At 39.4% G+C, this 26,270-nt stretch overlaps 1 protein-coding gene across 1 annotated transcript; it reads left to right on the top strand.

Moving 5' to 3' along the window:
* Positions 1 to 2,469: 2,469 nt before the first annotated feature.
* Positions 2,470 to 25,023, top strand: loxl1 (lysyl oxidase-like 1). The gene is made up of 7 exons (XM_042514161.2): positions 2,470 to 4,037; positions 10,704 to 10,812; positions 11,923 to 12,060; positions 18,690 to 18,846; positions 19,238 to 19,333; positions 19,733 to 19,848; positions 22,975 to 25,023. Exons 1-7 carry the CDS (start codon positions 2,891 to 2,893, stop codon positions 22,979 to 22,981), a joined length of 1,770 nt encoding a protein of 589 aa, XP_042370095.1. The 5' UTR covers positions 2,470 to 2,890; the 3' UTR covers positions 22,982 to 25,023.
* Positions 25,024 to 26,270: the final 1,247 nt, after the last annotated feature.

Below are 26,270 nucleotides of genomic sequence, written 5' to 3'. Positions count from 1 at the left end.
ACATATAGAGTATTTCTTTGGATACCCACAATGTGAAAGGTGTATTGTGTAGTATAGCTCTACCTTTGTGAGGATTCTTGGCACACTGAACTGAAATACACCATGCTCGACCTCACCACACCACAGATTGTATGGGTTGTAGCTGCTTCTGCGAGAGTATGAGCTCTAGGCTGGGAACAGGTGTGAGAGTTCACCAGCTTCACACGCAGTAGACAGGGCTAACTTTTGGCATCACACAGCTAAAGCCACCTAACGATCATTAACCCTTTGAAATATGAGCACAGTGGCTTCACTCCTTTAAAAGTATGGGTAAAAGGCAAAAAGCAACAACAGCAATGGCCACAAAAATTAGCAAGACATTAGTAAAAAAAAAAAGAAACTCACCTTTAAATAATAGTATAAAAGAAAAGTTAAAAAGAAGCCTTAAGACAGTGCTAAAAGATCTTTAAAAAATAATATTTCTTTCTGTAGCATAATTTTAAATATATATTTATAAGTATAGTTTTTCTGGATTTGCTTCCTCTAGTTTTTTTTTTTTATATAATAATATGATATATATAATAGGAGCTCATTTTTAAGCGATTTTCTTGTCACCTTTTACTTTTTTTTTGCAATTTGTGGGAGTTTTCTTACCAAGTTGCTAATTTTCTTGGGTTTCAGAGGTTTGAATGCTTGTGAAAGACATCTTAACGCAGCACAAGAAAGCTAAGGTTGATTCAGGTCTTAAAGGTTTAACAGGTTTGATGACAGAGTTGAGCTGTTTTGGTGTCGGAGTAAGTTTGTTGGGACTGTTTAATGGCTCTGTTTTAGATGGTAGCTGCTGCTGTGTTAGCTTGTTAACTGTGCAGATGTTGAACTGACCGTTGGCTGGAGGAGAGCAGTTCTGAAGACGGCAGTAACAGAGAGTTTGCTGATCTGTGCTGAGGTTAGGATGGTTCTGGAAAACTCCCCTGGCACAAAAATGATTGTGCAGGTATCGTTTGACAAATGACGTTTCAATACTACCTGGTATTGGGTAATTTCAGTTCATACCTTAAAGGTAAAAGTATACCTGAGAGGTATGGAATACTGGTATCCAGCCTTATGTTTGAACCTCAGTCATGAAATTGTTGGCCTTTTATACATCTGTTTTGAGTCATTGCATAGCAGAAAACAGTTCATGTCTGTAGACCCAGATGTTATATATATGTATAGTAATGATGTCATACCCATATTAATGCACTCTGCTACACTCATGGCCAACCATTTTCCTTGAAGACTTTTCACTACATTGGGAATGATCATGATGGAGCCTCTCCTCTGCCTGTTTGTGGGAGAGGACATAAATTGAAATCAGCATGTGTGCATCAGGTTCTTGCTCTGGATCCTGTTTCAGAGAGGCAAAATGAATGTTGACTGCCCCAGAGGAATGTTGTCCTTTATTTGGTCCACGCCACAATGTCGCCATTGCCCACGCAAAGCCATGCCAAGGAAAATGCCTTGCAAACTTTGATAACAGGGGGAAATCTGACTCTGTCTGCATGCACTCACTCTGTCAAGGCAAGCGGTAACCAAGCGGTTTCAAATCCCACATGAATGTGTTCACTAATGACTTGTCTCTCAGAACATTTGTGTAAATGAAGGTCTCAGAGTGCAACGGGGCTTTGATAGTATTCGTAGACAACAGCAGACACAGTGTTGTCTGCATGTATGCACGCCATTTGTGCATTCAGAGTACTACAAGCAACAAGGGGAATGAGGGGTGGAGAGAGGTGTGGTGATGTGTGTGTGTGTGTGTGTGTGTGTGTGTGTGTGTGTGTGTGTGTGCGTGTGCGTGTTTGTTTTTGGTGGGAGGAGGGTTTTGGAACACTTCCCTAATTGACCTCAAGTTGATATTTCTTAGGGTGGAGGATACAGACCACATTTCCTAACATACTCACCACATAAATAGAGAACTGTGTTGTAGAGACAAGACTAATTTTTTCACATGAAGTCGAATTACTTATAATGACGTAAGGGATTTTTGCAAATCCCCTCTTACTGTATATTATCATTGCCCCATAAAATGTTTAACAGTAGGATCAAGTTTAAAAGAGTCTGTTGTCTGTTGTTTGAACTATGTCACTTTGGTTCTCTGTGACAGAGAACCCCTGTTACCAATTAGATAATTTCCCATCTGCACGTGGTTATTGGAATTTTTTAAGGTTTAAAGGCAAAGTAAAAATACAACAAGCCTTTGAAACACCTGTGGAAAAATCAAGGTCATGTTGTCCCTATCTGTGCTCATGCTGTACAGGATGAGAAGAGAAATTCCCCGAAAGTGAGATGTGTTATATGTCTGAATGCCTTTGCAGATGGTAATGTTGACTCTGGAAGCCTCATGGAGCCCTGGCTGCTGCAGGCCAGGAAACATCACTAGCACTAGGGCCATGTGGGACCTCTCCTTAAAAAAAGTTTGAGATTTTTTCACAGCCCATTGTAAGCAATCAGGCAAATAGAAGCTTGCAGTCGTTCAGAGCTCAGACACTTCTTTCCAGAAGGCAGAGAGCAATGCTCAGCCTACTGACAGGCAAGCCAGCAGACCGACCGGAAGTCAGGACATATTCTCACAGCGCTAGCAGAAAGTAACACCACCAGTTGGTCTTCTGAAGCCCACTTTTGCTCTCCTGGGTGTGATTGCTCCTGAATGCACGTTCAACCTCCTCTACTGCTGCTAGTGAAGACCTGCAGATGCACTCAACCACAGGCTTACTTTTCAACCCTGTCTCAACACTCACACCACAGTTGTACCAGCGGGAAGAGGATACACATGTTTTATTGACAGAGCTACAGGTGGTTTGAGTTTGAGCTGCTGCTGGACTGGAGGGTTTTTTTTTCCTGTGTGGTGAGCTGTGGCGTCTTTGGAGCCAGTATGTTGCCTATTGTTGTGGTATGTTTGGTATTTGTCCTGCTGGGATCAGGGAAGGCTCAGGTTGCCACACAGACTCAGGGGCAGAGCCAGAGTCGGGGCCAGGGGCAGGACGGCTCTGCCACCCCTTGGAGGCAGGTGATTCAGTGGGAGAACAATGGTCGGCTGTTTAGCCTGCTGAACAGTGGAGCTGAATATGTCCCTGCTGGGACAGGAGCTCAGGACAGTGGTCCCAGGGTGGTGGTGGCAGACACTCGCGCACGCTCATCACGTAGACCTCAGGGAGGCAATGTCCGCCGACAGGCTCCATCAAGAGGGTCCTCTGAGACTGTCCGTGGCCAGGCAAGACATCCTTTTGGCTTTGGGCAAGTTCCTGATAACTGGAGACAAACTGCAGGCAGCACAGGAGGTAGCCAGTTCCAAGGATCCTCTAGCACTCGCTTCAGGCCATCCACAGGCTCTTCTTCTTCCTCATCATCATCATCGTCATCTTTTTCTTCATCTTCGTATAATATACCATCCTACCCACAGAACCCTTTTCCTCCACAGCCTCCCTTCCAACCACTGCCATATGATCCTAGTTTTGTAGATGGACCAGTCAGGAGCTACGAGCCACCTTTTCAGCCTATTCCTGGTGGAGGATATGGCGGTGGAGGATATGGTGGTGGAGGATTTGGCGGTGGAGTGTATGGTGGTGGAGGCTATGTTCCTGGACAGGGGTACACTGGTGGAGGGTATGGAGGTGGTCTGGCGCCAGTGCTCCCAGGCTCTCCGTCTGATTTTACTGACGAAGGTTACCGTTACTATCAGTCCTTTGGCTACGCGCCCAATCCTGTGGTGCCTGCGCGCGCTGCCCAGCCACCACTTACAGATGGTCTGGACCATAGATACACCCACAGTCTATTCAATGGGGAAAATGCTCCTGCAGTCCCAGCCGCCGATGCCAACCAGGCAGGTCCTGTGATAGTGGACAGGTCAGGACCAGCTGGTCAGCCTCAAGTCAGGAGCCCTCAGTATGAGCAGTTTCCTCCATTTGGAAGACCACAGCCTCCTTTCCCCCATCCCATTCCACAAGGCAGAAATTCTCCAAATTCTGGCCTCGAGAACCCCAGCGTAAGTGTCGGGAGTGTGTACCGTCCAGAACAAAGAGGTATGGTTAGCTTTTGGTTTTGGGTTCTTTAAACACACAATGTATTCTCTATTTCACATTTTTATTTAAGAAGTTTGACCAAACCTTGATAATAAAAGGAGAGGCTGTGACATATGAGTGATTTGGCAATATTCTATGGCACTTAAAATATTACATATTTTCCGTTGAACTTGAAACATGGCCACTTTTAGGCATCCGCCCAAAGTTATGTCTGTCTTTGTGATTCGATTTCTGTTGTTGCTGGACACATGAATTTGAAATTTTGTAAAACCCAGGAGAGTAGAGAAAGTTCACTTTCATGTTTTTTCCAATATTCTTCTTTCATGTTTGTCAGCTATCTGTAGTAATCAGAACAAAACAGCTGCTCAAAATTCAGCCTGTTTTTCAGTTTACAAACAAGTGAACACAAGGTTCATCTTCTTCCACTTGTATGGTTATTGAAACCAGGTGTTGAGCAAGCCCTGCCAATGTACAGAGAGCACACACAAGAACCACTGTGTTTTCGTGTGGGGAGTTGTGTGCTACACGAAAGCAGACTGGTTCACCCGGCGTGTGGTGTTGGGTAATGGTGGTGGTGAGCTCATAGGGGGTCTGGTGACAGGGGGTGTTGGTGGGCCATGGCTACCTCCTAGGCTTGAGGACAGGAGAGGGGAAGCAGGGGAGGGGGATACAGTACTTCCCCACTCCCTGAGGGGGAGGGAGAGCATGGAAAGTCCCGGTAACACACATGGGGTCCATTGCTTCAGCTACAGGAAATCAACGAAATATTTACTCAGAGTTCTTAGGGGAAGAATGAGTGTCAAAACTTGCTTTACCCTGGTTTAAAATATATATAATTTAATAACCTATCACTGAAGGAAGAAGTTTATTTTGAGTTCATTGTTAATGCTGAGGAAATTATGACTAAATACAAACAACATGTTAAGTTTTTCTGACTGCCAGAGGCTATGTCTGGTCTGAGCTGAGCAGAGATGAGGACCTCCAACAAGATTCTTAATAACGCAGATTTACTTTTTGTTTAACTCAATGATTTGCCTTACTGTGCTGCAGTCTCTCTAGTGTGCTGTGTGCCTTCAGCCATCATTCATTAAGCATTCTAGAGCTTGGAGCCATTTCCACAGCACAAAAAAAACAACATGTGTGCAAATGCCTTAGTGCTCTCAGTAATCATTGTGATAAAGATTTAGCCATTGGGAGTTGTTGAAAAGTTGACATTTTTATTGCACTGCTTCATGGCTTGCCATTAATCTGTTACCGTACTGTAATAACTATTGTGATCTACATGTTTAAAATGTACTTAAAACTGAAGTCAGGAGACAAGCATATTTAAGCATATTGCCATATAAAGACAATGTCCTAAGTATCAGAGGCAACAAAACTACACAGAATACATTTAAATATCAGAATAAACATATATTTAATGCACAGACTGCTCAGTAAATAATATGAATAAAATCATAATACTAAAATCTGTCTCATTACACTATATGTAGCCAAATGTGGTCAGAGCATAAAAATACATCCAGGCACAAATAGATTTGGGGTAGGTTTAGTGTGGGAGGACAAGTTGGCAAGTATTCACTCGCAACCAAATTGCATTGTTTAAGTATAAGGCCATGAAATAAGTTTCAGTGTAGAACCCGTTTCCATTCATTGCTTTCAACTTTTAAATGGTTGGACAGACAAGTCGTTCCCAGAATTACATATAGCGAATATGTCTTTAAGGATAAAAGTGATATTTTTCAACCTGGACCATATTTCCCCATGTTTTGTGTCCAGTATTGAGTGAGAGGGCTGCAACCAGCAGCCAGGGAGCAGGCTACAATGTAACCACTAGAGACATGTTCGCACCATCAGTTTACATTCACTGAAAGTGCTTGTTTTTTGCCACTGACAGGTTTCGATTTATTTTAAGTGTCTGACAATGTATGGAAAGGATCCCTGCAGAAAAAGACATTTTTTTAAAAGAGTAAGATCCTTTTTGTTTAATACAAAATCACCCCAAAATCACCATCACCAAACTCGCCAGACTCCATGTAAATAAACAGTCATTTTCAGCATGTATAAAGCCAGCATATTTTTATATCTAATTGGGTTCACTTCAACTAAACCAGAGTTGGGGATTGTTGAAACAGTGGAAAGATGCACCATGATGGCTTTTGTGAGTTTCATTTTGTTTCTGTCAAATTTGAATGAAGTGTGTTTTACAATAATAACATTGCTGTTTATTTAAATGGAGTTGCACGTTACAACTTCCCAGGCTGTTTCTGGTATAACAAGAATCTTACTCATTAACAAAAAGGTTTATCTCTGTAGGCATCCTTTCTGCAAGATGTCAAACACTTAAAATAACATCTCAGTAGCAAAAACAAGCACTTTTGGGGAAGTAAATTGACGGTGCCCCTAGTAGTTAAATTGCAGCCTGTTTTGCTGCTGCTGGCCAACACGTTGTCATCCCAAATCGTAACATATTGCCGCTTTGCAGTGTACTTATGCATCTACATATTACACTCGGGGTATCTGTCTGTGTCTGCTATTTACGTTCGTGGATGCTACCTTGAAGTCAACAAATGCACATGGTGGGATGATACTGCACATGGTTGCATTTAGAAGACAAAATTGTCAACAAAAGCATTAAGCTGACATGAATGGTGAGGATTAGACAAAAGGGCACACTGTAAGGGATAGAAAAAAACATCACGTTCAGATGGGAAGAAAACACCAGACTTCTGCATGAAAGTCAAGGGTTTGTTTGATCCATCCACTGCTTTTCCTGCCTGCCCCATAGGGACTTTGTGCTCCTTATATTAAGTAATTACCAGCATTTAACCTAATGCTGTCCAGCAGTGTATCATGCAGAAGCAACAGGTGGCCTTTGGTGTTAGTATTTTATGCCGAAAGCACTGTAAAAGTGGCTATAGTTGACGACTTTGGAATGAGAACGGGCTGGGCTGCAACGGTCTCACTCAATACTAGACAAATTTCAAAAATAGCTTTTCTCATGAGACTCTTGCACACAAAAACATGGAAAAAACAGGGTCCAGGTTAAAAAAAAATACCAACATTACCCTTTAAACAGCAGTCAAAGCTACAAGGGATTTGCAGTGGTAGCAGAGTGTGGTATAAAGAGAGCAAGAACATTACAAAGCACACTGTATGTACTGTATGTTCAAAGTGTACAGAAAATAGGTCCTTTTGCCAGATCTGCAAAAACTGTTTTTCCTCAATCCACACTGGCTTAACATCAGTAAGCAAGGCTCTTCTCTTCTGTCATTAAAAAACTAGAGTTTGTAATGATATCACAAAATCAGGCCATCCCCAATTTACTCAGTGTGTATAATTAAGTACCATAGCAAAGACTGGTTAAAAAAAAGTTTACATATTGTCCCCAGTATTGTCATTTCATCCTTAAATCCACAAGCAGTTATACATAAGAATAATCAGACTATGATATTAATTCCTTGAGGCAGCTGCAAGGCAGAGCTGTAGTTTTTTACTCATTAGCGTAAATCTTTGAAACATGGAGCAACATCACTTTTCTCGTGCTGCTTCCAGACACCATTCACAAGTGTTTGAACCTTTGAACCCAGAGCAAATTGGTGAGATTTCTTTCAAAGGCATGAGAAACTTAGTAAGAAGTGTTACACACAAAAAGAAGATTAATTCTATAAATTAGTACATTTATAAAATTATTTTTAAAAAGCTAGGGAAAAATGTCTTGGGGAAAAAAGAAAAAAAAGGTAGGAAAAATATATTTTTATAATTATCATAATAACATATTTAAAATTAGATTACAGAATTATCATTTTAAGCACCTTTTCCAGGTAATATCTTTGTTTAAATGCATTCTGTTCTAATTTTCCCTTTTTTTATTTTTAGAATTTTGACATAATTTTCTTGTTCTTTTTCACTTTTGTGTCATTTCTTCTTTTGGTGCTCATTGCCTTCTTCCCATTTTTTTGAGAGAAATCAAGTTAATTTCCTGAGGTTTTAAAGGGTAAAACATACTTTCTTCAAATGAAGAGACAAGGTTTTAGCATCTCACTTTTGCTGAAATTAATCTGTAATAAATCAACTGATTGCCAACAGTAAAATAAAAATAGATAAGAAGTAATAACAAGATAACATAAAGAGAATAATGAACTACCTACAAACGAAGCTGTGGTATACTTTATGCCTAATCATCAAACGCTGTTATGATTCTCACTTTTTCATTCTAAACTGACCAGTGATTTTTAAGTATTCCAATCTGTCCGTCCCCTACAGCTAACAGCCTATAGCTTAAAGCAGAGAGGGAGCCCTCATGTCTTTTATTATGCTTTATTAGATGTTATAAAAAGCATGGCAAGATTCAGTTTCTTTTCTTCGTGCCCCACTTAGAGTGTAATGTGTGGCTTTGTCACATGCTGTCGAGAGCTGATCAGCTTTGGCTTCTCAATACACTTTATCCCTCTGAAAGAGACCCAATTTCACATTTCAAAAGATTAGGAAGCAGAGAACAAAGCCTTCCTAGGGTGAGGAGAAAAAAAATGGGGTTGAGAGTGCTGCTGGAAAACCTCTGCGTTTCACACCAGTCTTACAGTGTTTACATGGTCTGCCCCAGGAAGCTTTCCCCTGTTCTTTATGTCTGCCCCCGAGAGAGCTGTCATATAGGATGTTTACACAATGCCTGCAAAGGCAGAGCCCTTATTTAAACTCACCGGGACATTAAATGGAGCAAGTATAAAATAGAGCACTTTCTATTTGATCCCCATAAACAGACCATAACTAAAGCCCTTCATGTTAATCCAAAAAAAAAAAAAAACAAAACAGAGCATTATTTCATTAACTTTTTTTTTCCTTTCTGTGGTTTAAGCTTGCTGCAACACAAATTAAAGGTTGTACATACTTCTTTTATTTTATCCTTGCTTCCAGGCTTAGAGGTCAGATGGTTTGACTTTTGGTTGCTTGAACAAGCTCACATTAAAGCATGTTTGGCCTTTGTGAGCTAAACAGAGAGGGGTGATAAGACTTTGCCAAAGACCCTTGCTGGCATGGCCTTTGCTGAGAGCAGGACAGACAGACATTCACACTGACAAATCAGGCCTGCTTTTTTTTCTTGTTCCTCAGGTCTTCTGACAGACTTGGTCAGTGGCCCACTTTAAAAACAGCAGTGGTGTGAGATCACTGTTGTTTTTGCCGTGGCACGCACGTTCTCCCTCTCTGTGTCTGGCTCTCTTGCTGTGTCTCTGTGCACCTATGCCTTCCCTCATCTCTTCATCTCTGTCACTTGTTTGCAGAATCCAAAGTATGAAAAACACAGGCAGCATTACAACAATCTCTCCTGTGATACTGTGGCTCGGATCCACATTTAGTCTCATCCCCAACAGATATGACTAGTCATCCTACATTTACAATATCAGAGGTTAAGCTGAAGTAACATGTTCGCTTTAAGATCAGTGCACATGGAAGATAACATGACATTAGCCAAGAAGGCAAGCAATTATCGGTATAAAACTTATTCCCTCTTGCAACTCTTTGCTCTCTCACCCCAAACTCACCCCTGTCTGACAGGCCCATGGAGCAAAAGTGTCTCATTAGAAAACCATGATAATAATCTGGAATGCACAGTAATTAGTGGCCAAAGGCTCTCTCCAGAGTGGCCCAGTCATGAACTGTGGGCCTGTCGCTGCATTTTTGCCCATCATATCCTCCGATCAGCAACACCATAAATACCTAGTAATAAAAAGTAGATGACAAATATGTGAAAGAGTCCCTCTGTTTCTGGAGTGTTTCACTGGCAGTGACGGGAAGGGCTGGAATTCAAAGAGATCAAAAGGTGACCCAAATTTCCAACTTCAGGATTAGTTAATAAAGTCATAATGCCAGTGCTATAAATGTAGTTTGTTAGCTGTAAAGGTCCCATATTGTAAAAAGTGAAATTTCCATACCTGCTATATTATAGAGGTTTATTATAAAGCAGGTATAGGTGGTATATAAACACCTTTAAGTATCAAAACACTCACTACACACACAAAATACACATAGTCCGTATTCAGAAACTGTGCCTTTAAATGAGCCATCAGGAATTGTTATGAAGGTAAAGGTGTAAATTGTTGCTATGCAGTGCTGATCCAGTAATTCCCAGGCTGAAATGACGGTGCAGAAACACTGAGAGCACAGATGTGTCCGACCCAGAAACACTGGCAAATCAGAGTAGACTGGGCTTTTAGAGGAGGGGGGGCTTAAAGAAACAGGCGCTCAAAGCAGGGCGTTCAAATAGACATTGGACACAGGTATATTTATGCAAAGAGTATGAGAAAAATAAATGTATTTTTTTTTAATATTAAAGCATGTAAACATGTTCTTGTAGAGACCCAACATTCAAGTCTGAACCTGATATTGAGCACAATATGGGACCTTTAATTACATTTAATAAGGGATGTACGGATGGACTGAATGACTTTATTGTCCACCTCAGTGGAAATTTGCCTTTGGCTTCACTCAAAAATGTTTAAATATACTGTATATCATCATGTTTGAGTCTAAAATATGCCTTTGACAAATCTGGTAAGTACTCTTTTGTATTAAGTAAGTATTTGGAGCAGGTTTGTGTAATTTGTGAGCATATTACTCTATGACAATTACTATGACAATATAGTGTGAGCAGTCTGTCTATTGTTGCAGGCTTGCCAGATCTGGTTCCTGATCCCAACTATGTCCAGGCTTCCACGTATATCCAGAGAGCCCACATGTATTCTCTCCGCTGTGCTGCGGAAGAAAAATGTCTGTCAAGGTAAAACCAATTCAAGATGTCCTTTGCTGGCTTGTGTTTATTTATTTATTTTTGTATTTCTGTACCTTTTTAGTGGGTTCATTGTAATGTCACAGTATAAAAAAAAAACACTTCCTTGCTCCTATGGGTTTTGTTTTTATGGTAAAGTTTTCATGTCAGTGATGACTGTTCTCATTTTATTGTTTTCTTGGTATATCTTAGGGGTAGCGTGGTCACATTCAGTTGAGGTATATGAGAAACTATATAAAAAAAAAAATCCCTGTCTCATTGTGGCCCTCTGATAGGCTGATGTCTTGTCCAGGTTGTGCCCTGCTTCGGATCATCCATTGACAGCAAGGTGCTAATTTGTAGGATGGATTAACATTCATTATAAGCCACTTCACCTTTGGGTAGCATTAACCAGTGAGTGAACTATCCACAATTTTATCACAGCCTTCAGGATTTTGCCAGTTCTGCACAGTAATATCTGAAGGAAATAATGAAAAAAAGTTGACCAACTGCACAACATAAGTGAACCGAATCCTAGTCACCTTCGGGGATACAGACTGTTGTTAGTTTCATCTCTCTGTGTTTGTGGATAGCATCCCCTGATCCCCGGGCCTGGGCCCTTTGACTGTCTCTGCACTAAAGACACTATTGGAAATGATGGAAGTGTGCTGTCCCCATGGCTGCTCTATTTGCCCTCTTCCCATCACAAGCACAGCCATCCCTCAAAGCCCTTTCATATCCTGTCTGAGTTTGCAGCAATCACCGACAGATGGGCTGTTGTAATTTGCCATACACTCCAATGTCAACAACAGCCGCAAGATGAATGGCTTAGATCTTCAGTGGTATTGTGAACTCGAGGTTGTTCCTCCCTCTTCACACAAAAAAGTGAATCGTGCAACTGAACGTTCCCTCTCCCCGTGTTGAAACTGTGTATTTGGAGAGATGGTTGTAATCTGTAGGATGAATTATTTAGTAGATGTGCTCCTGCCTCCAAGCCTTTCCAGCCCTGCTCTTTTTTTCTTCCCTTGTCTTAGTTATGAGAAACAGACACGCCGACATTCTTTTTGCAGCCACTTGTGCAGTTTCCCCTCACTGTTTTTTGTCTTGATGTATGTGATTCAGCTCTGCCTATGGCCCTGAGACCACCGACTATGATGTTAGAGTCCTGCTGCGATTCCCACAGAGGGTGAAGAACAAGGGGACTGCCGACTTCATGCCCAACAGGCCACGTCATACCTGGGAGTGGCATAGCTGTCATCAGTAAGTACTTAATACAAAACACATTTCACCCAGTCAGATAATTTTGCTTTACTAGCTACAATATTAACTATTGCGGTAATTTGGGAGCTAGTTGGCAAGCATCTTTATGTCAATCAGATTTTATCTTTACAGTGTTTTTGTTTGTGTCGGTGATATGCTGATCACCATACCCATATATAAAGGTTCTTGCAATACTATGAAATAGACAGATATGGTTATTTTTTATTTATTTATTTATTTTATATAGCTGTGGTTAATTAATTAACTGTACTTGACCAAAGTCCATGGTGATGCGTATTTCCTAGGTCTAGACTTTTCTCTCCTTTAAGGGTGCGCCAACTCTACTCTGTGTCCAGCAAGGCAACTACATGACAAAGCAAAAAAACTCCATATTTGCTCATAGAATTAGAGGTTTAGTTCAAACTAGAGGTAAAAAAAAAAAAAATAATTACTTTGCTGTTTTAAATTTCTTTGTTCAGTTTAGTTCAACATTTTTTCCGGAGCTATTTGGTTGCATCACCACAAGTGAACACATTACCGTTCAAATGCACTTTCATTTGCACAGCCAAACCTTCAGCACTGATTCTGTCTATAATTCAGTAGTATGTTCAGGCTGTTGCTCTAATTTGTCAAGTTAAGAACTGCACATGAAGTTAATAGCTCAGCAGTCTATTATTTATGACAGAATTGTCAGATTGTGATTGTTTCTGTGAGTTTGGCAGTCTTTTAATAGGCTTCTAACAAAGAATAAATGTACTACAAACCACAAATGCACTCACAGACACCAGTGAGGGGAGCTCCATTGCTAAAAATGTTACTGATCTGTTTCGGTGCACCCATTTTGAATGTCATTACTCAATTAATAGACAGGCGTTAGTAGTGGTTATCGGCATCATTGATATGGGTTGGAAGGTTTTGAAAAAACTTTATGGTCTACCTTAAACTACGTTATGTGACCTATATCCCATAATATAGTCATATCAACTCTACACTGACCTTTGGTTTCACACAAATCCCTGTCTCCTAGGTGAAAGTCCTATGTTTTTTTCAACCACCACCCCAACAGATCCCCTCACACAGACTTTCTTACTCTTTCAACACTGCATAACAATAAACATGCCAGTGTAATGTGCTGATAAGAGCATTCTGAACATACTAGCTGCTTTAGCAGAACCCTTCCAACCCATATTTAAGACACTGATAGCCAACAATAACATCCATTTAATAAGTGATAACATTCAAACCCAATGGTTCAGTGATAAATTGACTTAGAAAATGTGTTACACTAAAATCAATCTGTGCTACTAAAGAAATTAGAAATTATTCAACCTGTGTTGAACCCATTCATAAGTCCACTGTCACTGTTTGTCACTGGAAAGAGAATCTAGTCTGCAGTATAGTTCACTTTACTGATAAACAAGAATACAGCGCTAGATTTCATGATTAAACTGCTTCAAGCATTAGTATCTCTCCTTGGAGTGTCAAACTACAATAGAATTAGCCTACTTGATAGGCTGCTTTTATACTCATGTTACAATTTTGTGGTCTGTTCTAAAACTTTCAGCCCCTGTAGCACCAGTGCTATGTACAAAAAAGTTAACGTGCAGCCCTGTCTAACTGACCTTGTGCAGTATAGGAGCAGCACTCACACTCTCACCATTGGGAGTTGGATGTTTCCCAACCTAAGAACCCAGGTTGGCCTCATTATATCTAGGAGGACACCAGAAGAAGAAAAGGCTCAAGTAGTAAATTATTTTGGATGTAACCTTGGTTTACAAAATTAGGGTGCATTTGCCATTTCTCTAGTGATGGCTTGTCTGATGGGCATGAACTTGGCACCACTGTTTCAAAGTTCTCAGTTGAAATAAGACACTGTGTGGATGTTAGTGCATACCATCACATCCTTACTGATCAGCACCAACCTAAAGTGATGGAGTACACAGGGCACTGAGTTCATGTGCAGTAAGTTTATGTAGTGCCATGTCAGTGTCATTAACTGAAGATGAATGCAGATTGGGTGTCATAGTGTCTTATGAGACCCTTATTGCAAGCAATGCCAAGGCTTGCCCTGGTTGAACCCAGAAAGTGCATACATATTATACTGTAGTTCCCTGGTATAAAGAGGAGAGGGTGGTTAAACCTAGGGAGTTCATGTGAGAGCCAACCCTGTGTGAATTAAAAAAACAGGACAAAATACTTAAATTTATCCATTTTGAGAAAATACTGAAATGTAGTTATGTGGGTTTGCTCCAGTATTGTGGTACTCAAAAACAGTCTTGGTCTCTAGAATAGTCTTAAGAACAGTTTTTGAAAGTCTCAGTCTCGGACAAGAAAACAAAAAACAGTGTCAAACAAACATGAAGTTGATTTTAGCCCCTTTAGTGTTTGTATTTGTTTGCTCATGGAAAACAAGGAAAATTCCTACATATAAAATTTACCTCTTCATTGCCTTTTATCAAGACATTTCTCATAGTACAATTTCATATTCACAAGGTAAACACACAGGTAAATGAATAGGAATCTTTATTTGTATTCTATGGGTTTTTTATGGGAATTTGAATATTTCAGATCAATTTGAGGAGTGCCCTTGGTTTGCATGTTACATATTTTATAAGTGTGTCATGCAGTATGGGACTTGAAGTGGTCTTGTCTTGGTCTTGACTTGGTCTCATTCCCTCAAAGTCTTGGTCTTGTCTTGTTCTCGATACACTCGGGTCTTGGTCATGACTTGGTTTCAGTTAAGGTGATCTTGATAACAACATTGTTTTGATCAATTTTGCAAGCACATTCATCATTGCGTCTTTCTCAGTGGACAGGTTTTAGGTGATTTAACAGCCAGCTCTTGGGGACTGCTGATGAGGTGATTTGGGGGGTATCATCAGTGTTTTATGACATCATATTCCATAGACTGGCTTTTATCTCAATTTCAGCAAGTCCGCCCCACTGCCGTCAGTGCCAGTCTCTGCTTTACTATCCTCATCTTAGAGGAATGTTGACTGGCCGTTAGGAGATTGGCAGTGTTTTTACTGTCTGACATCAGTCTCCATTTACACAGTGGTTCCCAGGAGGCAGAAAGCCAAGACAATCATTCCACTGGCTGTGTGATCGGAATGACAAATCAATCCATTTTTCTTGTCAATCTGTGACATCAGATCACACAGCTGCTAAAGTGTGATGGCATGGATGTAGGTTACTGGGACAGAATGTTTGTTAACACAGAAATCTCTTTTGGGAAAGAAAGTCTCTAGCCCAGATTTTCACAATAAACTTTCCTGCCCTACATTTTTGTCAAATAGGCTGTGTAGTTGACAGTTTTGCTTTTCATTACACTCATCCTTATGTTTCTCACTGGAGTATTAGAAGAAGGGATGGGAACAGCATCCTCTTGAGTATCATGGTGCTGTGAAAATTTTGGAATTCTGTATGTTTTTTACACAAATGAGGACACAGAATTCCATGTAGAACATTTTTGTGCCAATCACTGTGGGAAAGTAAAAGTCATTAAAATGTTATTCATATAACTTTTTTGTTTGACAGAGCAAAATACCTTCAAACTTATTTACGTATCTCAGTCCCTTATGATACAACTTTATTAAAGTGTGTGACCTTTTTGGTCAGAGATCATGGCTGGTATGTGTGCAGGTGCTTGGACGTATGTCTTCAGTTGCACTTTGTGGAAGGCAAATGTCAGGCCACTGCTAAGTAGTTCTCAAAGAACCTACTGTGTTTTACAACCCAAGCTGTGATCTGAGAAACCCCTCAAAGTCTTGTTTGTTGCAACACAAGTGGAAAATGACTCATGACTTCGAAGAAGGATTGGAATGTTTTGTATATCACGATTACAAATTATTCCTGTTAAATCCTTTATGTGTTCTTCCAACACTACATTCTCTATAGTTGACATAGTCAGTGAGGGGATCCAGGAATCCAAGGAGGCAGGAGACCCTTCCAGGCACCTCGTAATCCACCACTTCCCACTCCCAATCTTTTCCCTGCTTACTGCACTTTCTTTCTGCTTCACACACGCATACACACATGTTCTGTAGATAATTATCTCAAGACTGCCACTGAAATGAATGCCAGTTTTAGGGAACACAAACAAAGACTGTGCATCAACCTTCCAGGCCCCCCACTCCCCACGCTGGTCTGTACACATGTGAATATACAGTACACACTCACACATTTATTATATAAATTGCATGTGTGCCCATGTGCCCCCCACATAAAATAATCCTTTCCAGCATGTTAACAGAGACGGAAGAGCAATGTATACCCATAGCCAAAATACAGATAGTGTTCAGCCACAGATAACAACTGACAGGTTTCTACCTTCAAGCAGCTCATAATTGGTTGCCTCTCCTATGGAAAGAATGAGTCCTTGAATGGTCACTTGCTCCATTAGTGGAAAGTACCCACGTTTCCCTCCAAGTCATCCTTCAATCTTTAATGACTGTTCCAGTAAAAGCTGTTGCTATGTTGAAACATGGGCCATGAAGTAAGGCGAAAGGGCAATATTTATATAGTCTTGAGTTTGTCGGACTGTAGGAGATCCAGTGCTTACCTCACCTGCTACAACAACACCACTTAAACATAGTGTGTGGAGGAGTTTAAGAATCAAAGGATGTTGGAATGAAATACTTTAAATAAACACTAGTATTTTCAGTTGGCTGTCTCCTTCAGGAACATTGTCATATTGATGTAGGCAGCTGACTCAAAGCGTTTCTACATGGGTTGACAATTAGGAGAGGTTTTGCTTTCTAATGTAATCATTAGTGTAATGGATTGAAAACATTTATACCTCAACAGTCTCAAGTGTGATGAGAATGTTAGGAATAGTCATTTGGCTAATTTGTTGTGTGATTTCATCATGTTGAACTTTGGTAACAAGAAATAAAACCCCTTTGTTGCACAAAAGAGCTATTTTCTTTCCCAAAAAGGGTAGGTGCAGTCACTCAACAAAAAGTGAAAACAGGTAATAATGGTTGACCCTAATGCTTCTAAGCTTCAGTCATTGCAGTGATAATCGACATCTAAATCTGTATTTGAAAGTAAATTTTTGTTTTGTTTTTAAGTAAAAACACTTGCTTTACATCTGCAGCTCAACCAGCAGTGTTGAAGTTATTAATGACTTACGGAAACATTGGGTGCAATAGTCTACCTTCCACCCATTTCTTCCTCTCATGATCACTCTCTCTCACACACACACACACACACAGCTTTGCGAAGTCCTACCAAAGTTGGGTTGGGTGATTGATTGGCATATATGAATATAATTGATTACTATTGCTATGAGAACTTTGTAATTTTCAAGGTTGTAGTTTGTGGTGGTATTGCATTGTTATGTTTTGACAGTTGTTGTATAATCGCGTTATAGACTCGAACATTAAGTATTTTGTCAGTATGGGCTGAACAAAATCTAAAATTATATCAAACAATGAAAACACAATGAAATCACTCGCACTCTTTAAAATGACCCCAGAGATAAACACCTCTCTGAGCTTCATTAAGACAGGATATACTGCTAAACTGTTTGTTAGATTGCAATACATTTATCTATTTGTGCATAAAAAGTTGTAAACACTGTGGGAGCTCTGCTATCTTAGTTACACAGAACAGAATGCTCACTGCTAAACATACTGTAATCGTTGTGCCTGTGACAAATGATGTCATGTCTGGAAACCTGACAGCCATGCTTTATGTTCAGCAGTGCTCCACAGTCTCTGCCACAGTAACGTGATTCTAAAACTCTTCTGCGCATACTTGTGCCACTAACAGCATACTAGTTAACTTAAAGTTGACTATCAATGTGCTATGGATAAGTGCAGTTTTTATTTATATAACACAATGGCCAGGAATATATTCTTTTTTATATATGTCTTTGACAGAGTAACTTTTTTTATATTCTGCTTCAGTTGAAATGATCAGTGGTCAGTGGTTTCCTAGGCTGCTAAAGCTGTGCAAACAAACACACACACACACACACACACACACACACACACACGCACACGCACACTCGCACGCACACACCTCTGATCTTGCAGACTGATACAACCTAATTAACAACATTCATACATCATTAGGGTGTTAATGTCGTGCTTCAGCAGTACTTTATTGTTACCACTAATTAGTATCCATTGTCCTTTGATACTTTATGATGTGTTTAGTCAAGGTGCAGCATCACTTACAAAAAATGTTGGCAGATGAGGTCAATGAGTTGAGTGTACAGTCTAGAAATGCAGTGTTTGTCTTAAAAGTCACACTTGGATAACTTGGAGCTAACTAAGCTATATTTAAACAGCTTGGCAATACAGTTAACAAACATAATTGACTGACAATGTTGTCTATTTAAATACTGTTTCTCTGGTGCATATGGCATAACAGATAGCTATAGAACTCTTTGATTGCCTGACTTTAAGCAACAGTTCACCCCATAATCAAAAATGCACTCTTAGTTTCATTAATCAATCTATATTGTTTTGGTGTTAGTTCCCAAGTATTGGAGATATTGGCCATATGTCTGACTTCTCTCCAATATAATGGAACTAGAAAGCACTCGGCTTGTGGTGCTCAAAGTTAAGACTGTTCTTTTACGTTTGACTACATGCACAGTCTTTTGTTTGTTCCCACAGGCACTACCACAGTATGGATGAGTTCAGCCACTATGATTTACTGGAGGTCAGCACTGGCCGTAAAGTGGCAGAGGGACATAAAGCTAGTTTCTGTTTGGAGGACACCACCTGTGACTTTGGTCATCTGAAGCGCTATGCCTGCACCACTCACACTCAGGTAACACACCAAATGAAAGCATGACATTATGATTTTCACCTTTATTTGGTGGTCAACTGCAGTGCTCATTGTACACTTACTTTTACCACATGCCTTATGCACCACAATGCTGTTATCCATCTACTGTAGTTATGCTATTATCGACTTGTGCAACTGCAAAAAGCCAGCCAGCTTAGCACTGTTGTACCCAAGGACTGTTGTAGTGGTGAAAATTTAGAATTAAAAAACAAATATATCATATTTGTTGGCGGGTACATCAACATGCAGCTTTTATTCATTGTTCACTGCAACATCTGATGTTAACCTTTTTACTACAGACTTAAAATAGTAGCTATTTCTGACATGGATCAGTATTCCTTATGAGCGTCTCTCCTGCCCTCTGTTTCTTCAGGGTCTGAGCCCAGGCTGCTACGATACATACAATGCTGATATTGACTGCCAGTGGATCGATATCACGGATGTCCAGCCTGGAAACTACATACTAAAGGTAGGAGTCAAGTGAGAATCCAGAAGGGTATGGACATGGCAAGTTTGTGGAGAGCACAAGGTCACATTTCTAGAAGAGAGTGAGGGTGTAGGCCACCAAAACAAATTGATCTGGGTTATAAAAGAGTTATAAAGCTTATACAATTTTTAGGTTTCGAGTTACCTGGCATTTGAGCACTACATGTATCAGTAGCAGTGGTTTCCCATCCATCTTATTGTCTGCTCTCATGCATATTTTATTTGGTCAGTGGGGCTGCAGAAAGATTTTGTACATGATGTGTTAAGTGTTATTTATCTGAAATACCTTCAGTCTGAGGCATTATTGGGACTATTAGCTGTTTTAGTTTAATTTCATGATTGTGGTGAGTTTATAATGTGCCTTCTGTTCTTCGTCTCTCAGCTCCAGGTTAATCCTAAATTCCTGGTGATGGAATCAGACTTCACCAACAATGTGGTCAGGTGTAATATACACTACACAGGGCGGTTTGTAACAACAACCAACTGCAAGATCGCACAGTAAGTAAAAAAGAACATAAATCTTGTATCACATAGTTTGAAACTGATTAGAAATCATTTTTATGTCCCTGTGCCAGCAACAGCCGTGGCCGGATGCATTATATATTCAATTTGTCTGTATGTACATAAGTCTATCTGTCTATCTGTCCATCTATCTACACATTCATGTGAACGCAATATCCCAAGAACCCCTTGAGGGAATTTCTTGAAATTTGGCACAAATGTCCACTTGGTCTCACAGTGAACTAATTAGGTTTTGGTGTTCATGGGTCAAAGGTCAAGGTCACTTGGACCCTGCCTGTCTCATTCTTGTGAACGGATATCTCAAGAACACTGTGAGGGATTTTTTGTGGCACAAACGTTCACTTGGATTCAAAAATGAACTGATTAAATTTCGGTGATCAAAGGTCATGGTCAGTGTGACCCCACAAAACATGGTTTTGGCCATGACTTAAAAGCCAATTATGACAAAATTTTCACACAAATATGTAATGGAATAGAATGAGGAAGTGATGACATTTTATATTCAAAATGTTCAGCTTCACTGTGATATCTTAATTTTCTGCAAAAACCACACGTGTAACTGCTGTACGTCTGGGTTAAAGATATGTGTGAAGCATTCACATTTACAATATGTAGCTTCTTTGCAGCAACATCCATATTTGAAGCATTGTTAACTGTCATGGCTACATATGAGTCTGGACAGACATGGATGTAAACTGTAACTTGACTTGGGACTTGACCCAGAGGCCTACAACCACCAGGTGGTAATTGTAATTTTTAGAAATCCATTTATTTGTAATGTTTTCATAATCTACTGCCTGTTTGTTAAAGTAAAACCTTTGCAATTTTTCCATACTGTGCTTATGTAGAACAGGTATTTAAAAGAAAACCATAAATCACGTTGTATCATGTTCCCACTGGGTTACACTGAACCACGTGACAAGGTGGCAGCTAAATGCAGTTTTATGAAGAGCCTCACAGTGTTTTGAATTACTTAGTGGACTTAATGGGTTCCTGGCTGAAATATTTGATGATTTAATGAATTATGTTCTCATTCTCCAGTTAAGATTAATAGCCTCTGAAACTTTCATATTCTCCCTCAAAGGGAGATGTAGGGGTGTTGAACTTTTGAATAGCGCTATTAGGAAGTGTATCATTGCACTCAGAATTACTATAATATCCACTTGAAAAGACTTTATATAGAGAGTTGATATACATGAGGAAAGCATCATTAGGTTCAAGTGCTCTAGTCGGGCTCGCTTAGTTTCACTGGTGCAGTGAAACATACTCTTAAAAGTATGTTTGCCAAAGCATTTATGCAGTGAATGAAAGCTGAATATACTAGTAAGGTACGAATGCCAGTAAAAAAAATTACAATAGCAGATGCCATAAGCCCTATCCCCATCATTAAAGTCTGATATTTAACAGTTTTAATACTTGGAGGGAAAAAATCCCCTCACATCATGTTAATGTATGTAATTATGTCCACACTAATATGGTTACAGTTTAACAGGCATTTTCTGCCCAGTGTGGTATGAGGGATGAATGTTAAAAATCAGTAAGCTAATAAATGGCAAATTAAAAACAAGTGAGCAAGATTATAATTGCAAATGAACCGAATACATTTTAAACTGAAACAAAATGGCAAATATTCTGATAACAGTATGTCTTGATTATAACAAATGGCTTCAGATATAACCAGGATGAAATACCATATATGCATTTGAAAATAATTTTTTTTGATTATGTGTTGACACACTGTAGCTGATTACAAACAGAGGCATTGTTAATGGCATGAATTTCAAATTTTGTTGTAAAATAACTGCACAAGCATGAAAAAGTTATATGACTAAATGTTTCAGTGCTGCAGCCGACCCAGGAAAAGAACAGTTATTTTTTTATGCTAAGTCCATCCCACCAACAGTGATTGTCCAGTCTTCAAAAAGCTATCAGAGTTTTGATAGTGGCTCTGTCCTGCTCTTTGTTAGAATAGGAAAAGTTGACTCTCCAGCAACCCCAAAACACACTGATTAGTCCTCATCCTAAAAGCTTTTTCTCTTGTAACTTTAAAAGTTAGAAATATAAAAATACCAATTGTAAGCTATCCGGCCAAACAGTGATATGTTCAGATGAAAAAGTCAAATCTTAAGTTTTTTTCTGATATTTCTTGTTAATTTTTTTTTTTTTTTTGCTTGGGACATGCGACTTGTGCATGTTTAAGACCCCTTTTACAAGAGTGTCATTGTTTTCGAACAGTTTATGAAGCTACTATTAGCTTTATTAGCTAGCTAGAAATCTGCCAGCAACAAATAAAAAGATAGCTCATGATATATTTGCTCTGGCAGATGCGTCTGGTCCCTCTCCGCTACGGATAGATTTCCTGCCGGGCTAATCACAACCATTTATCTCATATGGGACATGTTTAAACATTGAGGTGCGCCGTTGAGGCCTTTTCAGAAACAACCAAGCTGACTGCAGCAGATGTGGAACTTTCTGTTGAAGCTGCTGTCACTGAAAGAACAATCAGCTGCACTTTTTTCTGCATGCTGTAGACAGTTTTTAAATTTTATTTTTGCTCAAGCTTTTTTGTTTGTCCTTTGCTCCAAGTTCCAGTACTTCTGTGGTAGCTTTAGATTACCCCTGCCTGAAATTTAGGCCCTACTGTTTTAAAATTAATTTTAGAACTAAAGTGGTAAATCTGCCACTGTTACCACTGCAAACTGCATTATGTTTGGTCCACGGACAGGCATAGTAACACAAAGTAAGGGGGTGGGACTCATCCAATCTCCTGAGCAGATGGTGGCTGTACTTTACAATTTAGAAGAATCAAGTACAAGATAAAAAGTTTTTGTTTACTTTTGTCACACAGTGTGAATAAAATGGTCTAAAAATTAATGTGAACAGAAAACATCTTTCATGTGAATGTAATTTTGAATTTGCATTAACATTTTTTGTAAATCATTGGGTCGAAGATAGTTAATAATGCCATATAAGCAATTCATTTGTTTGAGTCGAATTGTTCAGTAAGTAGGGTATCTCATATTGCATTGAAATTCTCCATTGACTCTGGAGTGTTTTGGCTGCTCTAACAAAAGTGTTATTTGTTGTGTGTTTCTGTTACAGGTCTTGATCAGGCGCTGGAAGGCTGCCACACTAGAGTGACCCTGATTGCTATTCCATTGAAATGTGAATGGAATCCATTTGTTGTTGGTTTATTGTTGATGTTGTTTGTCTCTACTATTTTGTGCTGTCTCGGTATCTCGAGCCCATGGCAAACAAGGGTTCCACTGGCACTGAAAAGATTGTCGGGGTTAAAAATAGACAGACACACACACACACACACACACACACACACACACACACACACACCATGTTGTATGATGCGTGTTACATGTTGATATCCAAATAGTGAATCAGCAGTTGACATCCCTTCAATCTGTGTTATGATATTGTCCCACCAACTACATTACTCATATTGCATCTCTACCATTCTGGTTTGGTTAATGCGAGGACCTTGCATTGACTTTCAAACGAGGTGTTTACTGTATCTGCACACAAACATCTATGCACACCCCCGGCAGTGTGACTCTGTTTGAATTATAAATAAAGCGTGAAACAGTGCTGGTGCTGAAATTAGTGGTTCCAGACAAGTCAGGGTTCAGCTGCGATCCAACAAATAACATTAGGGGACAAAATCTTCCCAGGTGCATTCATCCATGCTGCGTGGGGACAGACAGAGATGCCAAGTGACTCAGAAGAACTATAATGTGTGAGGGTTTTTTTGTTTTGTTTTTTCTCTTCACTGCCTCGGTGGGTCAGGCTGGGATACTGTGATTCTCTGGGCACATCCTGTTTAATGTTGTGTTAACAGCAAGAGGAAGACAGCAGGTCATATTTGTATTTGTCAAATTATAAGTCAACATAAAAACAGACTGTCAGTACTAGGCGCTGTACTCCTCTAAATCTTTGCATATTTATGCCATATCCCCGTTTGTCCTTTCTTATTTCAGTAAAACAGGAACAGGAAACTCAACTTGCTTTTCAGAAAACAAGCCTCACAGTATGTAAGCTGTATATTTATACTGTCTTGGGGTTTCTTCTTCAACTACCAACACTGGTCAGATGGCAAAAAGGTCGTCTTTACCTTTTGAAGAATGTACATACAAATATTCCACTGATGCATGACTTCAATGATGAAAATGATTTTGTTGTAACTGATTTTACTTTGTTTATCCAGTTTGACTTGTTACTGTATTTTGTGATATTCAAAGAACTTTTTTTTTTCTTGATAATCTGAATCATTCAAATATTTGTTGGAAAAAAACACTACTGCTACGGCAACGGTTCTTGCATGAAACGTAAAACTTTTGTTGCGGTTTGGCCTTTCGTTCATATGACAATGCCATTTTGGGGGCCTGAAAACGCAGACTTTGGAAACTGGGTTCCAGAGTATAATCTTTAGAAAACAGAGCCCCCATCTGTTGCCGTGTAAACTGGCAATGTGCGGATCCTGTAAGAACGGCTATGTCATGGCCGCACTTTGCACATGCATGTAGTGTTCTTCTGTGGTACACCACCAACAATTGGCCTGGCATGCATACTACAGCACATTTGGTTGTTTTTGCAGATCCGTATTCACCAGGACTGTTCTGACAATATTATCATATGAACGTGGATTTTTTTTTTTTTTAAACGCAACGGAAAGACTTTCCGTTTTTAGTAGGGCCATTCCTGTCTAAATGAGGCCTCAGTATTATAATGCAGAGCGTAAGAAAGCCGTCTTTACCTACCTCTCCAATTGAGTGAGCTATCGTTTCCTATTAGATGTTTGCTTTCTATTGGAAATCCATGCAGTGGTTCACTGTGGCCTTTTACAATTGTCGCAGCAAACAACTAAAAGCCACAAATCTGTTCAATTTATCAAAGATTACAAAATCTTTGATAAATTGTAATAATAACATTCCAAAAGACCTGAAATTAAAATGCGTAAGATTTCCAACCTGGTTATTGATGGTAACAGCAAATGTAGGTTAATACTTCATCAGGCACTCCTTAAACAGCTACTTTGTTAGCCGCAGTACAGCAGAAGAGCACCTGGTGTATCTGTTTACAGTGGAACCAAACAGACTAAAGTTTTAATAAAGAAATCAGTCAGTAATTGGCCTCCCTCCATCATGCCATGAGTTGTGATGTGATTTCATAGTGCACAAGGTGTGAGCAGTTTTCAGTGCAACAGCAGGGCACAGTATTTGGGTTTTCATCCAGATGTAGTGCAAATCCCAATAGACTTGGCAAAAAAATGCAGATCTATGTGTTTTTCCATCTATTCCTGTTATGCAAATATTTAGAGTTTGATCACACACATGAGCAGTAGGTTACGCTAACTTTCTAGTCAGGCCAGATTTGGCCCAAGGGTTTTGAGTTAAGTATCATTGCTTTACAGCATCATTATCAACAACATTTGACAAAGCCTTTAGCCTCCGTTACAAACTTTGGTTGTGTAATTTCAAAGAACTGGTCACTTAACCGACAAGGTAAGTCTAATGGCAGGTGCTACTGAGTTATGGGAAATCTAGGATCTGGGTATTTGGAGCTTGGCCCACACTAGTGACTAAAACTTAGGGCATCTCAAGCTTCGATTTTGGCTAGTCCTAAAAAGTCTCTCATGTAGGTCCTAAACTTTATGAAAATTCAGTGAAAAATTGGTGGAATACCATATGTAATTTAATAACTTTCTCATGAAGTTGGTAATTAAAGAGAAGAGTTTTTGCTGACAACAATAGAAGGAACTGCATAAGATATGGATCTATAGTTGGCTAAAACAACAGGATCAAGCGTGGGCTTTTTAAGATGAGGTTTAATTGTAGTTACTTTAAAGCACTGGTTCCTAATGTGGTGGTCCTGGTCACCACTAGGGTTTGCCAAAGCTTAACAGGGGGTCAACAGGCCTTCTTGATTTTATGGGGTATAAAAAAGATTTTTTTTATTATTAATATTATTATTTTTAATATATGGTAGGCTTATACTTCAGAAATTTATAAACTTATGTGAAGAAAACTAAATTAAATTGACATTTTTTAAGTTTACATTAGTTTTCAAGATATTCATTAAAATAGATAAAAAATGCTTACAGTGCACAATGAAGACTTTAACACAAGCTATATTCACAGTCTTCACTCTCTACACAGCCTTGTCCTGCATTAGAAAAGTATACAGATAAAACCAACATAGAGCTTATAGAACAATGGCCAAGCAAAAGGAAGACAAAAACAAAACAAAAAAGAAGCCTTTTAGTACAAATATGATGAAATATGATATGTTAAAAAAAAAACCTCAAAAAAACCCCAACACAAACAATCCTATAAAAAGTTCCTACAAATATCAGAAAAACTTATCTCGGATGCAATATTCGCAGGAAA

Source organism: Plectropomus leopardus, chromosome 1, assembly GCF_026936395.1.
Source record: "Plectropomus leopardus strain MGB_pleo_1.0 chromosome 1, ASM2693639v1, whole genome shotgun sequence".
Lineage (NCBI taxonomy): Eukaryota > Metazoa > Chordata > Actinopteri > Perciformes > Serranidae > Plectropomus > Plectropomus leopardus.
This window is presented reverse-complemented; position numbering and strand designations above follow the sequence as displayed.

What these genes read in the sequence shown, in the direction of transcription:
- loxl1 (XM_042514161.2), top strand. Translation starts at nt 2,891, where the DNA reads ATGTTGCCTATTGTTGTGGTATGTTTGGTATTTGTCCTGCTGGGATCA. An exon ending in GAAGAAAAATGTCTGTCAAG is followed by an intron (nt 10,813 to 11,922) that starts GTAAAACCAATT and finishes TATGTGATTCAG; the next exon opens with CTCTGCCTATGGCCCTGAGA. An exon ending in CTGGAAACTACATACTAAAG is followed by an intron (nt 19,334 to 19,732) that starts GTAGGAGTCAAG and finishes TTCGTCTCTCAG; the next exon opens with CTCCAGGTTAATCCTAAATT.